The sequence below is a fragment of the Oncorhynchus mykiss genome, chromosome 13 (assembly GCF_013265735.2).
Source record: "Oncorhynchus mykiss isolate Arlee chromosome 13, USDA_OmykA_1.1, whole genome shotgun sequence".
NCBI lineage: Eukaryota > Metazoa > Chordata > Actinopteri > Salmoniformes > Salmonidae > Oncorhynchus > Oncorhynchus mykiss.
Window position 1 is genome coordinate 54,755,532 of NC_048577.1, and position 16,970 is coordinate 54,772,501.

A 16,970-nucleotide genomic window follows, 5' to 3' on the forward strand; every position below is an offset into this window, starting at 1 on the left:
GAGAGTATGATTTTGTAAGCCTGACTTCCTAGTCACTGATTAGAAACATTGTTTACATCATGTTGAGCACATCCCTGGGTGGACATAATGGCATTACCAATTTCAAAAAGCAAAAATGTCCATAGAGAAATAGTTTCACTGACCCCTACTGTAGCTAAGGTATTGCAAGCCTATTGTGTGCTGCTGTTGAATCACATAGGTGGATAAGCCCTTTTAAACCTATAGTAAACCGCGTGACAGTTAGAAAGCCGTTAATGCATCTCAAACCATTCGCTTTACACATTGTTTTGTCCGTTTTTTTCGTACTCATAATTGCCCATTATAAGTGTGTCACTTCGACAGGGTTGTTTTACCAAGGTATCACATGTCACTCACTAGCGGGCCATGTAGGCTAGCCTACAGTAGGGAAGTGAATTGCACTTCCTCCTTTTACACACCACTGTTCAGCACAGCATTTGGGTAATAGGAGTAGCCCACAAAGTGAAAATGGAAAGAGCGAAAACTGAACGGGGCTGTGTCCTGTAATTGCCTATTCACTTTGTAAGAGGAAAAAACATTGCGGGGAATGACAATCGATTCTTATTAGAACGCTCCAACAACACCTATTCGGCGACGAGCAGCAGAGTCAACGTAACATTTTCAGAAATACAATGGCAGCGACCTAGGTCAACTTCTGGACTTGCTTTCTAAAAGGATCAAAGAGGGGGCCTTGCAACTTTTTGAAACTTGTTGGATACGGTGGAGCAAGGACGCAAACATGAAGAAACAGTTTAATCGCATGAAACAGCTCGCCAACCAAACAGTTGGAAGGTAGGCAAAGTATTTTGGATAAATAAAAGTGTAGCCTACTATTATTTAGTGGGCTCAGGCGGCATTTTCTTTTGCAGTGTTGCAGTCATTGCTGTCATTTATTTTGTCCGCAAGGTTGCATTGTAGTTAGGCTACATTGTAGTTACATTGTAACTTTGTAGTTACAGTGTAGCCGCTGAGACAGGTTGGCAGTTGTAATTGTGATGGCATGACCAAACTGTCACTAACCATGTTATGATACATATCTCCCTATCACAAATCGTTCTCCTGACCATAGCCAGCCTCTGTGAGTTTTATCTCATCTCAGTGGGCTGTGTCAGAAGTGTTGGGCCACATATGAGTGCTCAAGAATGGATTGATACCAATTAAATGTGATAATATAAGAAAGATATGCCTAACATAAGAACTTTTACAATTAATAACTTTTATAATGAATACATGAACGTGTAATTAAAAAGCTTATAGTGACAACCTGATGGGGATATGATGTCTGAATAGTTTGCCTGACAAATGTTAACTTCTTAATGGTAGGCTACATGCGTCCTATATGGATTGATTTGTTAGGCCTACACGTGGTGTGGGAAGAAAGTAAACATGGTGGTCTAACTAGTGGTCTAACCAAATGGTGGTCTAACCATGATGTAATTAGTGTATTGTGGAAAACCCCGCCCTGTGCAATTGGGTTCTGGACTTCCTGACGGGCCCCCCCCAGGTGGTAAAGGTACGAAACAACATCTCCACTTCGCTGAACCTCAACACTGGGGCCCCACAAGGGTGCGTGCTCAGCCCTCTCCTGTACTCGCTGTTCACCAATGACTGTGTGGCCATGCACGCCTACAACTCAATCATCAAGTTTGCAGACGACACAACAGTAGTGGGATTGATTAGCCGCAACAGCGCCTCTTCAACCTCAGGAGGCTAAAGACATGTGGCTTGTCACCTAAACCCTCACACACTTTTACAGATGCACAATTGAGAGCATCCTGTCGGGCTGTATCACCGCCTGGTACGGCAACTGCACCGCCCACAACCGCAAGGCTCTCCAGAAGGTGGTGCGGTCTGCACAACGCACCACCAGGGGCGAACTACCTGTTCTCCAGGACACATACAGCACCTGATGTCACAGGAAGGCCAAAAAGATAATCAAAGACAACAACCACCCGAGCCACTGCCTGTTCACCCCGCTACCACCCAGAAGGCGAGGTCAGTACAGGTGCATCAAAGCTGGGACCGAGAGACTGAAAATCAGCTTCTATCTCAAGACCATCAGATTGTTAAACAGCCACCACTAACTGCCTGTATACAGATTTGAAATCAGTGGCCACTTTAATAAATGGATCACTAGTCACTTTAATAATGCCACTTTAATAATGTTTACTTATCTTACTTATCTATGGCAAGAAGAGCTCAAATAAGCAAAGAGAAACAACAGAGGAAGAGGAACATTTCAATAACTTTGAAAGTTTCTTCAAATGCAGTCACAAAAACCATCAAGTGCTATGATGAAACAGTCTCTCATGAGGACCACCACAGGAAAGGAAGACCCAGAGTTATCTCTGCTACAGAGGATAAATTCATTAGAGTTACCAGCCTCAGAAATTGCAGCCCAAATAAATGCTTCACAGAGTTCAACAGACACATCTCAACATCAACTGTTCAGAGGAGACTGTGTGAATCAGGCCTTCATGGTCAAATTGCTGCAAAGAAACCACTACTAGAGGACACCAATAAGAAGAAGAGACTTGGTTGGGCCAAGAAACACGAGCAATGGACATTAGACCTGTGGAAATCTGTCCTTTAGTCTGGAGTCCAGATTTGAGATTTTTGGTTCCAACCTCCATGTCTTTGTGAGTGTGGGTGAACAGATGATCTCTGCATGTGTATTTCCCACCCTAAAGCATGGAGGAGGAGATGTGATGGTGTGGGGGTGCTTTGCTGGTGACAATGTCAGTGATTTATTTAGAATTCAAGCCACACTTAACCAGCATGGCTACCACAGCATTCTGCAGCGATACGCCATCCCATCTGGTTTGCACTTAGTCTCACTATCATTTGTTTTTCAACAGGACCCAACACACCTTCAGGCTGTGTAAGATCTATTTGACCAAGAAGGAGAGGGATGGAGTGCTGCATCAGATGACCTGGCATCCACAATCCCCCGACCTCAACCCAATTGAGATGGTTTTAGATGAGTCGGACCACTGTGTGAAGGAAAAACAGCCAACAAGTGCTCAGCATATGTGGGAACTCCTTCAAGACTGTTGGAAAAGACATAAAGTGAATAGGCTGTAATTTGGGATACACACAGTGTAGACCGACGTGCATGCTGCCACCCACTTTTGGCAGAACTACTCTACTCTCACATTCCTGTGGGCCTGCTGCCAGTGGGACTGCCTGGTAGGCCTACCAAACAAAATACTTTTCACAAAAACAGTTGGCTGAACACAGGAGTTGCATGAGGTGTGATTTATGCAGAAGTTTGTTGCGAATCTATGAGTATCACAAACTAAAAGAATGAACATCTCAAACTAAAAGTAGTTTTGATGAGAGTGGTGAAGAGAAACCATTTGATCAATGCAAAAAAGTATGTATTACGCATACCTACATGTAATATAGTGACCAGGGAAACAAAACTCAAAATAATACTAATACATTTTACCCCTAACTTTTACCCTAACTTTTAACCCTAACTTTTTGCACAAAACAAAAAAGATTTTTCCGGAGTCGATGGGGACAATGTGGAGGGTGGTGTACTAATGGTGTAATGATTCATATCAATCTTCCCTCTGTATGCCACCACCCTGGTGATGAGGGCCTCTCTGTCTGTCTCCGGAAAGGACAGGCGGGCCAGGCTGGGGCACGGGGGGGTTTTATTGAGTAAGCATTTCCATGCTTGGTCAGCCAGGAGACAGCATGGTGTTGTGGACGTCACTGAGCTACACTGTCGTAAATAAAAAAGGAGGAAGGAACCACTGTTTGGGTTTAGTCGGTGTTTGGGTGATATATTGGCACGTTAGCAAACCGTGCCAATATATCCTCCAAACACCGGCATTGAGGGCATTATCACTTCTATACAATGGGTTACCAACGTATTCAAATAATTATGGACATATTTTCATCCCCCAAAATATTTTTGGGGAATTTATTCATACTATTTCATCCTTCCACGAGATATAGTCCCGACACAAACTAAGTTTGCTGGTTGTTCGTTCTATCAGTTTGGTTGCCAGAGACACGACCCAGTCGCCAAGTCTTTTTGTACTGTATCTGTGTACGCGACCCAGTCGCTCATTCTAAATGTTCCAAATGCAAACGTTCTTATCCCTTGATTGCTAGCTAACCAACTACGGCTAATTTACAGTCACAGCAAACAGTGCAACCAGAATAATAGCAAAGTAGCTGCATTTTCATTTGTTTACACTGTTTTCTAGTGACATTTATTAGGATACATCCATAACAATGAGCTAATCTAGGTCCAAAATGCTCCTTAACAGCTTCTACCCCCAAGCTATAAGACTGCTGAACAAGTAATCAAATGCCCCCCCCCCCCCCCCCCCCCCCCCCTTTATTTTTACACAGCTGATTTGATACACGATTTCGCCTGGCATAGAAAATGTGTTCTCTCATCAGGACACTGTTGTTCAGAGGAGCTAGCCAACAACACAGCTAACACAATTGCAAACTAGGTGCATTTAGTCTGTTTATCTGTATCCTTTTGACATTTCTTTGTATATAGCCATAAAAATGATGCCAGCTGATTCATAATTTGGAATGGCTGAGGAAAGCTGTCTGCCTGTCTGTCTCGTCCCGACTTCCGACACGTTCATTACTATGGGACAGCTGGAGATCAAATTTCATTATTGAAATAATGTTGCAAATGTCGGAGAGAGAGACAACAAGGTTTATACAAATCTCCGCTGTTGAAAACCAAATGCTAGTCTAAAAGAAATGTGAGATAATATCTAGATGCTTTTTATAGTGGAAATCAAGTTTATAAAGTGCCTGGATGGTCTGATGAGAAAGTGGATTGCGCAGTGAGATGGAACAGAGTAAAGGAGCATTTCAACGTCATAGTTTATCCGATGGTAATTTGTGGACACCTGCAGGAATGACACCTGCAGGAATGGGGTCTTCTCCAATCAGCATCCCGGATTAGATCCACCGGTTGTATAATGATTCATACTGTAGACTCACTTCCAACCCTGTGTCTTTATAGTAGTGCTATACGCCTTACAAGAGAAGCTAGTCATTCTGTTCTGGTACTGTAGTTACAGTGCCTTGCGAAAGTATTCGGCCCCCTTGAACTTTGCGACCTTTTGCCACATTTCAGTCTTCAAACATAAAGATATAAAACTGTATTTTTTTGTGAAGAATCAACAACAAGTGGGACACAATCATGAAGTGGAACGACATTTATTGGATATTTCAAACTTTTTTAACAAATCAAAAACTGAAAAATTGGGCGTGCAAAATTATTCAGCCCCTTTACTTTCAGTGCAGCAAACTCTCTCCAGAAGTTCAGTGAGGATCTCTGAATGATCCAATGTTGACCTAAATGACTAATGATGATAAATACAATCCACCTGTGTGTAATCAAGTCTCCGTATAAATGTACCTGCACTGTGATAGTCTCAGAGGTCCGTTAAAAGCGCAGAGAGCATCATGAAGAACAAGGAACACACCAGGCAGGTCCGAGATACTGTTGTGAAGAAGTTTAAAGCCGGATTTGGATTCAAAAAGATTTCCCAAGCTTTAAACATCCCAAGGAGCACTGTGCAAGCGATAATATTGAAATGGAAGGAGTATCAGACCACTGCAAATCTACCAAGACCTGGCCTTCCCTCTAAACTTTCAGCTCATACAAGAAGAAGACTGATCAGAGATGCAGCCAAGAGGCCCATGATCACTCTGGATGAACTGCAGAGATCTACAGCTGAGGTGGGAGACTCTGTCCATGGGACAACAATCAGTCGTATATTGCACAAATCTGGCCTTTATGGAAGAGTGGCAAGAAGAAAGCCATTTCTTAAAGATATCCATAAAAAGTGTTGTTTAAAGTTTGCCACAAGCCACCTGGGAGACACACCAAACATGTGGACGAAGGTGCTCTGGTCAGATGAAACCAAAATTGAACTTTTTGGCAACAATGCAAAATGTTATGTTTGGCGTAAAAGCAACACAGCTGAACACACCATCCCCACTGTCAAACATGGTGGTGGCAGCATCATGGTTTGGGCCTGCTTTTCTTCAGCAGGGACAGGGAAGATGGTTAAAATTGATGGGAAGATGGATGGAGCCAAATACAGGACCATTCTGGAAGAAAACCTGATGGAGTCTGCAAAAGACCTGAGACTGGGACGGAGATTTGTCTTCCAACAAGACAATGATCCAAAACATAAAGCAAAATCTACAATGGAATGGTTCAAAAATAAACATATCCAGGTGTTAGGATGGCCAAGTCAAAGTCCAGACCTGAATCCAATCGAGAATCTGTGGAAAGAACTGAAAACTGCTGTTCACAAATGCTCTCCATCCAACCTCACTGAGCTCGAGCTGTTTTGCAAGGAGGAATGGGAAAAAAATTCAGTCTCTCGATGTGCAAAACTGATAGAGACATACCCCAAGCGACTTACAGCTGTAATCGCAGCAAAAGGTGGCGCTACAAAGTATTAACTTTAAGGGGGCTGAATAATTTTGCACGCCCAATTTTTAAGTTTTTGATTTGTTAAAAAAGTTTGAAATATCCAATAAATGTCGTTCCACTTCATGATTGTGTCCCACTTGTTGTTGATTCTTCACAAAAAAATACAGTTTTATATCTTTATGTTTGAAGCCTGAAATGTGGCAAAATGTCGCAAAGTTCAAGGGGGCCGAATACTTTCGCAAGGCACTCTATATAGCTAGTCATTCTGTTCTGCTACTGTAGTTATATAGCTAGTCATTCTGTTCTTCTACTGTAGTTATAAAGCTAGTCATTCTGTTCTGCTACTGTAGTTATATAGCTAGTCATTCTGTTCTGGTATTGTAGTTATATAGCTAGTCATTCTGTCCTGGTACTCTAGTTATAAAGCTGGTCATTCTGTTCTGGTACTGTAGTTATGAAGCTACTCATTCTGGTACTGTAGTTATATAGCTAGTCATTATGGTACTGTAGTTATATAGCTAGTCATTCTGTTCTGGTACTGTAGTTATAAAGCTAGGTATTCTGTTCTGCTACTGTAGTTATAAAGCTACTCATTCTGTTCTGGTACTGTAGTTATAAAGCTAGTCATTATGGTACTGTAGTTATATAGCTAGTCATTCTGCTTCTGTAGTTATATACAGTGGGGCAAAAAAGTATTTAGTCAGCCACCAATTGTTCAAGTTCTGTGTTGCCCAGCAACAGCCCCAAAACATCACTGCTCTAGAGGAGATCTGCATGGAGGAATGGGCCAAAATACCAGCAACAGTGTGTGAAAACCTTGTGAAGACTTACAGAAACCGTTTGACCTCTGTCATTGCCAACAAAGGGTATAGAACAAAGTATTGAGATAAACTTTTGTTATTGACCAAATCCTTATTTTCTCACCATAATTTGCAAATAAATTCATTAAAAAAATCCTACAATGTGATTTTCTGGAATTCTTTAACAATTTTGTCTGACATAGTTGAAGGGTACCTATGATGAAAATTACAGGCCTCTCTCATCTTTATAAATGGGAGAACTTGCACAATTGGTGGCTGACTAAATACTTTTTTTGCCCCACTGTAGCTAGTCATTCTGTTCTGGTACTGTAGTTTATATAGCTAGTCATTCTGTCCTGGTACTGTAGTTATATAGCTAGTCATTCTGTTCTGGTACTGTAGTTATATAGCTAGTCAATCTTTTCTGGTACTGTAATTATATAGCAAGTCATTCTGTTCTGCTACTGTAGTTATAAAGCTAGTCATTCTGGTACTGTGGTTATAAAGTTAGTCATTCTGTTCTGCTACTGTAGTTATAAAGCTAGTCATTCTGGTACTGTAGTTATATAGCTAGTTATTCTGTTCTGCTACTGTAGTTATAAAGCTAGTCATTCTGTTCTGCTACTGTAGTTATAAAGCTAGTCATTCTGTTCTGATACTGTAGTTATATAGCTAGTCATTGTGTTCTGGTACTGTAGTTATATAGCTAGTCATTCTGTTCTGGTACTGTAGTTATAAAGCTAGTCATTCTGTTCTGCTACTGTAGTTATAAAGCTAGTCATTCTGTTCTGCTACTGTAGTTATAAAGCTAGTCATTCTGGTACTGTAGTTATAAAGCTAGTCATTCTGCTACTGTAGTTATATAGCTAGTCATTCTGTTCTGGTACTGTAGTTTATATAGCTAGTCATTCTGTTCTGATACTGTAGTTATATAGCTAGTCATTGTGTTCTGGTATTGTAGTTATATAGCTAGTTATTCTGTTCTGGTACTGTAGTTATATAGCTAGTTATTCTGTTCTGCTACTGTAGTTATAAAGCTAGTCATTCTGTTCTGATACTGTAGTTATATAGCTAGTCATTCTGGTACTGTAGTTATATAGCTAGTTATTCTGTTCTGCTACTGTAGTTATAAAGCTAGTCATTCTGGTACTGTAGTTATAAAGTTAGGCATTCTGGTGCTGTAGTTATAAAGCTAGTCATTCTGGGGTGTGGGGGTTGGAGGATGGGTTTAAAACTCAACACACCAGAAGTCCATTGCTGTCGGGGTCGGCAACAGGTAGCCCGCGGGCCAAAACTGGCCTGCGAGGGATTCAGTTTATTTTATTTTATTTTTGAGTATAAAAAGACTGTAAAACCACCAAGAATTCAGCTTAATATTAGTTTAATTTAGGAATTAAGTTCCTAAGAGACATATGTGATTGGGTCTCAATGTAATTCAAGGTATGAAATTATTGTTAAAAGAATCGGCCCATAGATGAGTATACCAGTATTAATTTAGGCTTGATTAGTTTTACTGTAGATATGTTCACATAACACTGAACGAAGACTTTTAAAGTGTCGTTTCCAGTGAATGAATTAGGGTCTTTGTATTTCACCAGAGTGGTAAAGCTGTAGAACACCTCCCTCACTGTGCCTATGGTCTGGTGAAAGACTGCTGGAATACTCATCATGTCTGTGATACAGTAAATCAGAGATTGTAATGTAGTTTGCAGACCTGAGTCAATGGGAGGTCACTGTGTGTGTGTGTGTGTGTGTGTGTGCTTGCGTGAAGGGGGTGTATGTGTTTTGTGTGTGCGTGTGAGTAGCTTACAAGTGTGTGTTTTTGTGTGTGTATTTGAGCACACTCGTGTATGTGTTTATTTAATATATATTTGTGTGTATGCGTGGGATTGGCCTACACGTGTGTGTGGTGTGTGTGTGTGTGTGTGTGTGTGTGTGGGGGGGTGTACTTGTGTATGTGTGTGAGTAGCCTATGTTTGTGTGTGTGTTTGTACACCAGTGCATGTCTGTTTATATTTATCTGTGTATGTGGTGAGCCTATATGTGTTACAGGTTAGCATAGTGATAAGAGCATCAGCAGTTATTTCCTACACTTGTCAAATTGCAGCAGTATGTTACTGGCTAATGTGGTCAGTCTGTTTTGCATTCCTTTCCTCCATATCTTAATTTCTGTTACTAAGCTTAAAGTATGTGTAGTATACTGCAATAATAACACTGTTGCTATGTATTATCTCTGAGGACAAAGCAGCTCTGAGAGACAGTACTGCATCACCAAATATGTAGACCACAGTGTACAGTTGTTGAATATGTAGATCACAGTGTAAAGTTGTTGAATATGTAGACCACAGTGTAAAGTTGTTGAATATGTAGACCACAGTGTAAAAAGTTGTTGAATATGTAGACAACAGTGTAAAGTTGTTGAATATGTAGACCACAGTGTAAAGTAGTTGAATATGTAGACCACAGTGTAAAGAGTAGTTGAATATGTAGACCACAGTGTAAAGAGTAGTTGAATATGTAGACCACAGTGTAAAGTTGTTGAATATGTAGACCACAGTGTAAAAAGTTGTTGAATATGTAGACCACAGTGTAAAAAGTTGTTGAATATGTAGACCACAGTGTAAAAAGTTGTTGAATATGTAGACCACAGTGTAAAAAGTTGTTGAATATGTAGACCACAGTGTAAAAAGTTGTTGAATATGTAGACCACAGTGTAAAAAGTTGTTGAATATGTAGACCACAGTGTAAAAAGTTGTTGAATATGTAGACAACAGTGTAAAGTAGTTGAATATGTAGACCACAGTGTAAAAAGTTGTTGAATATGTAGACAACAGTGTAAAGAGTAGTTGAATATGTAGACAACAGTGTAAAGTTGTTGAATATGTAGACAACAGTGTAAAGTTGTTGAATATGTAGACCACAGTGTAAAGTTGTTGAATATGTAGACCACAGTGTAAAGTTGTTGAATATGTAGACAACAGTGTAAAGTTGTTGAATATGTAGACCACAGTGTAAAGTTGTTGAATATGTAGACAACAGTGTAAAGTTGTTGAATATGTAGACAACAGTGTAAAGTTGTTGAATATGTAGACCACAGTGTAAAAAGTTGTTGAATATGTAGACCACAGTGTAAAAAGTTGTTGAATATGTAGACAACAGTGTAAAGTTGTTGAATATGTAGACCACAGTGTAAAGTTGTTGAATATGTAGACCACAGTGTAAAGTAGTTGAATATGTAGACAACAGTGTAAAGAGTAGTTGAATATGTAGACAACAGTGTACAGTTGTTGAATATGTAGACCACAGTGTAAAAAGTTGTTGAATATGTAGACCACAGTGTAAAAAGTTGTTGAATATGTAGACCACAGTGTAAAGTTGTTGAATATGTAGACCACAGTGTACAGTTGTTGAATATGTAGAGAACAGTGTAAAGTTGTTGAATATGTAGACCACAGTGTAAAGTTGTTGAATATGTAGACCACAGTGTAAAGTTGTTGAATATGTAGACCACAGTGTAAAAAGTTGTTGAATATGTAGACCACAGTGTAAAAAGTTGTTGAATATGTAGACCACAGTGTAAAGAGTAGTTGAATATGTAGACCACAGTGTAAAGAGTAGTTGAATATGTAGACCACAGTGTAAAGTTGTTGAATATGTAGACCACAGTGTAAAAAGTTGTTGAATATGTAGACCACAGTGTAAAAAGTTGTTGAATATGTAGACCACAGTGTAAAAAGTTGTTGAATATGTAGACCACAGTGTAAAAAGTTGTTGAATATGTAGACCACAGTGTAAAAAGTTGTTGAATATGTAGACAACAGTGTAAAGTTGTTGAATATGTAGACAACAGTGTAAAGTTGTTGAATATGTAGACAACAGTGTAAAGTTGTTGAATATGTAGACAACAGTGTAAAGTTGTTGAATATGTAGACCACAGTGTAAAGAGTAGTTGAATATGTAGACCACAGTGTAAAGTTGTTGAATATGTAGACAACAGTGTAAAGTTGTTGAATATGTAGACAACAGTGTAAAGTTGTTGAATATGTAGACCACAGTGTAAAGTAGTTGAATATGTAGACCACAGTGTAAAGTTGTTGAATATGTAGACCACAGTGTAAAGAGTAGTTGAATATGTAGACCACAGTGTAAAGTTGTTGAATATGTAGACAACAGTGTAAAGTTGTTGAATATGTAGACAACAGTGTAAAGTTGTTGAATATGTAGACCACAGTGTAAAGTTGTTGAATATGTAGACCACAGTGTAAAGTTGTTGAATATGTAGACAACAGTGTAAAGTTGTTGAATATGTAGACAACAGTGTAAAGTTGTTGAATATGTAGACCACAGTGTAAAGAGTTGTTGAATATGTAGATCACGGTGTAAAGTTGTTGAATATGTAGATCACGGTGTAAAGTTGTTGAATATGTAGACCACAGTGTAAAAAGTTGTTGAATATGTAGACAACAGTGTAAAGTTGTTGAATATGTAGACAACAGTGTAAAGTTGTTGAATATGTAGACAACAGTGTAAAGTTGTTGAATATGTAGACCACAGTGTAAAGAGTTGTTGAATATGTAGATCACAGTGTAAAGTTGTTGAATATGTAGATCACGGTGTAAAGTTGTTGAATATGTAGACCACAGTGTAAAAAGTTGTTGAATATGTAGATCACAGTGTAAAGTTGTTGAATATGTAGACCACAGTGTAAAGTTGTTGAATATGTAGACAACAGTGTAAAGTTGTTGAATATGTAGACAACAGTGTAAAGTTGTTGAATATGTAGACAACAGTGTAAAGTTGTTGAATATGTAGACCACAGTGTAAAGTAGTTGAATATGTAGACAACAGTGTAAAGTTGTTGAATATGTAGACAACAGTGTAAAGTTGTTGAATATGTAGACAACAGTGTACAGTTGTTGAATATGTAGACAACAGTGTAAAGTTGTTGAATATGTAGACCACAGTGTAAAGTTGTTGAATATGTAGACCACAGTGTAAAGTTGTTGAATATGTAGACAACAGTGTACAGTTGTTGAATATGTAGACAACAGTGTAAAGTTGTTGAATATGTAGACAACAGTGTAAAGTTGTTGAATATGTAGACCACAGTGTACAGTTGTTGAATATGTAGACCACAGTGTAAAGAGTAGTTGAATATGTAGACCACAGTGTAAAGTTGTTGAATATGTAGACAACAGTGTACAGTTGTTGAATATGTAGACAACAGTGTAAAGTTGTTGAATATGTAGACAACAGTGTAAAGTTGTTGAATATGTAGACCACAGTGTACAGTTGTTGAATATGTAGACCACAGTGTAAAGTTGTTGAATATGTAGACCACAGTGTAAAGTTGTTGAATATGTAGACAACAGTGTAAAGTAGTTGAATATGTAGACCACAGTGTAAAGAGTTGTTGAACCACAAGAGATAAATAGGATGGTATGTCCCTCCTATGAGATGAATAGGCTTGATTAGGTCTTTGCTGGTGCATGACTGCTGCACCACCAAGCCCACAACCCCTCAGTTTATCCATAACCATGTTGCCCTGAGGCTTTGAAACTTACCCCCAGAACAGAGTCTCTTCAGCAGACACTGGCTAACATGTTCCAGTGACTGGATAGATAGATAACCAACCTGATAGACAGAGAGCAAGGGGTTCCTGTTTAGAAGCTTGACAGAGAGTCTCTGTAACAAAGCCGTGGGGCTCAATATGTGGATAAGGTAAATAAAGAGGAAGAGATGTCTTTCTAACCCAAGTCTATATGTAACCATTACTCAGCATATTAAGATGGTAAGCTGATATGAAGCTAAATTGAATGACCTAAGAAGTGGATGTATGGGGTGGTTGTGACTCTGATGAGTCGATTGGTCTGATCTTTCTACATATGTTTAATTTGTTATTCAGTGTTATAGTCTCTCTTCTCCCAGGGTCCTGACTGTAGCAATGCAATCAAGATGTCTATTCTTAGAATAATGCCTGCTAGCTCAATGCAGTTATTCTAGCTCAATGCTAATTCATTATAGATTGTTTTGCTCCGCTCTTAGCCTCCTACCTCCCCAGGCCAACCAATGGCCATGTCTTCTCAGTAACGAGATACTTTACTGCATGGTCTGTGTGGATATTCTGGTTTGAGCTGTCATTTGTCTGGTCTAGATGATATCAGGGCTTGATTTATGTGGCCTTTACAGATTAAGATATATCCATCCCTAGTCTCTCTGGTTGATTTTAAACTTCACCAATTAAAGGGATGGTTCAGCGATTTAACAAAAAACTAAGTGTAGATTTCAGTCACTCCTTGTCCATAGACTGCTTTCAAGGTAAGGGAGCAAACATGTAAATATGTAAAATCGCTGAACTATCCCTTTTATACAATTCTGCTACTTTCAGTGGGATAGATCATAGACACAGTTTCTATTTGGTGTACTATATACCAGCGATACCATTTACAGTAAAGCAGGGGCTTGGTACAGTAATGTGCAGGGTATAGTAAGTTATTATTTCAGTGGGTTACAACAGTATTAGGTAATAGATGTGTGTGTGTGAGTGGGTTAATTGATCCCAATGAGCATTACTGTAGGTTGTTGGCCCAGACTCCGGTAAGAGGAGAGTGCCCTCTGGGGAAGATGGTGTGTGTGTGTGTGTGGCTGTACGTGCACACGTGTGAGTGGGGGGGACCTAAGTTTCTGTAGCAATCCTGCTGGCTCAGCAGTATCACAACCCTCTAAATGGTGAGCTAATGATCACTTCACTATCACAACCCTCTAAATGGTGAGCTAATGCTCACTTCACTATCAGAACCCTCTAAATGGTGAGCTAATGATCACTTCACTATCAGATCCCTCTAAATGGTGAGCTAATGATCACTTCACTATCACAACCCTCTAAATTGTGAGCTAATGATCACTTCACTATCACAACCCTCTAAATGGTGAGCTAATGATCACTTCACTATCACAACCCTCTAAATGGTGAGCTAATGATCCCTTCACTATCAGAACCCTCTAAATGGTGAGCTAATGATCACTTCACTATCAGATCCCTCTAAATGGTGAGCTAATGATCACTTCACTATCACAACCCTCTAAATTGTGAGCTAATGATCACTTCACTATCACAACCCTCTAAATGGTGAGCTAATGATCACTTCACTATCAGATCCCTCTAAATGGTGAGCTAATGATCACTTCACTATCACAACCCTCTAAATGGTGAGCTAATGATCCCTTCACTATCAGAACCCTCTAAATGGTGAGCTAATGATCACGTCACTATCAGATCCCTCTAAATGGTGAGCTAATGATCACTTCCCAACACACAACACGTCTTTTGTTAAGTGCTGAGAAAATCTAGTGCAGGGACCACCACTCCACTGGATTAAAGGGAACTGTGTGTTATTACAGATGTAGGGATAGGTCTATGGAGAATATTGGATGTTATTTCTTTCCACAGTGAATGATGGTGTTACGATTGGTAGGCTGTGTTTCCCAAAAGGTGGATCAGGAAGATCAATATGGGTTTCTCTTGCACCTGATTCGTTGTTGCTGAATGCTAGATTGCGTCGACGAACAGTTTTCGCTTATTGGGTCTCAAGAACATTTGAATGGCTTTAAGTCTGTCAGTGCCAAGAAAACCCTTGAAACCACAGCTGTATGGGATAGTGCATTTTGGTTTTGGAATAATGTCAGGAAACTCTCCACTCCTCTCTCTCCTCCAACATACTAGTTGACTGGTGGGTATTACATGTTTGAGACATCAACAGACCTCTCACCTCCTGCTGTTGCCATAACAAAGGCTGGAATTCAGGAAACAGGAAGTGTATGTTCTAACAGGGGTATGATCTAACAGGCCCTTTCCCTGGAAACAGCCACAGGCAGAGGTGTGGAGTGTCGGTGTGTATGAGTGAGTTAGGTCTACTTGTGATGTTTGTTGTGCAGGGTAGTCCAGGGTGAGTTTCCTGAAAGCTTTCTTTCTCTCGTCGACCCAGGCCCAGACCACTCATAGCATAGCAGAAAGTATTTTGTTGCTGTAGGGCTGCCGGCTGCGTTGTCTAGAGAAATAAAGTGCAATGTTAGCTATGACGTTACCTATGACTTGCCCCTAATCAGTAAGACAGGCTAGTCTTCATTACCTGTCGTAGTATTGGCTCAGAGATGGAGAAGTAGAGAGACACTATTTACTCGGCCAGTCTCTGTTCATTCTCTTTCCACTGCAACTTTACTCTTGCTAAGTTGAAATAAAGTGGAGTTGCAGGCTTACAGCACCACTACAGTACCACAATAGTTCACGTATTAAGTCTTTCAGTCACTCCTGGAATTGCATAGTTGTTTTAATCAGTAGAGAAGTCTTATAAACTGTGAGAGAGTGTGATCTGGCACAACTCTGACACAGGCCCTGCACTACAGTTGGGCTCAGTTGGCCTTTCCATACCATACGATATCTTAAATACCACCATGTTGCAGGTAGAAATACATGTATAGAACTGACACCATTTTCTATTCTTTACAACTGAGAAGTGTTTCTGTAGCCTGGTTGAACCAGACTGAACGCTGCACTCACCATTGTTTCTGGTGAGCGTACAGTTCAGTCAGGTTTAACCAGGCTAGCATTTCTGATCTACACACTGCACTTATATTGGAACTCTCTGTAATGAATACGCCCTATTATGTCTGCCTATCTGACCTTTGACCTCTTATGTGTTTTCCTCCACAGAGCCGAGAAGACTGAGGTGCTGAGTGATGACCTTCTACAGGTGAATATTAGTATTCTGTCTCCTGCTTCCACTTTATATTCAGTCAAAGCAGCCTTAGACACTGTCAAGTAAAATGCAACCATTAACATACAGTATGACTTGTGTTGACTGGGTGTAACGTGATGACTTGTGTTGACTGGGTGTAACGTGATGACTTGTGTTGACTGGATGGAACATGTGATGACTTGTGTTGACTAGATGGAACATGTGATGACTTGTGTTGACTGGGTGTAACGTGATGACTTGTGTTGACTGGGTGTAACGTGATGACTTGTGTTGACTGGGTGTAACGTGATGACTTGTGTTGACTGGGTGTAACGTGATGACTTGTGTTGACTGGGTGTAACGTGATGACTTGTGTTGACTGGGTGTAACGTGATGACTTGTGTTGACTAGATGGAACATATGATGACTTGTGTTGACTAGATGGAACATGTGATGACTTGTGTTGACTAGATGGAACATGTGATGACTTGTGTTGACTGGGTGTAACGTGATGACTTGTGTTGACTGGGTGTAACGTGATGACTTGTGTTGACTGGGTGTAACGTGATGACTTGTGTTGACTGGGTGTAACGTGATGACTTGTGTTGACTGGATGGAACATGTGATGACTTGTGTTGACTAGATGGAACATGTGATGACTTGTGTTGACTGGGTGTAACGTGATGACTTGTGTTGACTGGGTGTAACGTGATGACTTGTGTTGACTGGGTGTAACGTGATGACTTGTGTTGACTGGATGGAACATGTGATGACTTGTGTTGACTGGATGGAACATGTGATGACTTGTGTTGACTAGATGGAACATGTGATGACTTGTGTTGACTGGGTGTAACGTGATGACTTGTGTTGACTGGGTGTAACGTGATGACTTGTGTTGACTGGATGGAACATGTGATGACTTGTGTTGACTAGATGGAACATGTGATGACTTGTGTTGACTAGATGGAACATGTGATGACT

General features: G+C 40.0%; 1 protein-coding gene across 6 annotated transcripts in view; it reads left to right on the plus strand.

Annotated features, from left to right (window-relative positions):
- The first annotated feature begins 350 nt into the window (after window positions 1-350).
- LOC110485227 (rho GTPase-activating protein 17-like) overlaps window positions 351-16,970 on the plus strand; it is a 54,247-nt gene continuing 37,627 nt past the window's right edge. For 2 of the 6 annotated variants that reach the window (XM_036941544.1, XM_036941545.1), the window contains exons 1-2: window positions 352-810; window positions 15,965-16,004. In XM_036941544.1, the coding sequence (XP_036797439.1) occupies window positions 758-810; window positions 15,965-16,004 (93 nt within the window). In that variant the 5' untranslated portion in view covers window positions 352-757. Of the gene's footprint in view, window positions 811-15,964; window positions 16,005-16,970 lie in introns of all 6 variants that reach the window. The other 4 variants (XM_036941541.1, XM_036941546.1, XM_036941547.1 and 1 more) reach the window with 4 other exon arrangements.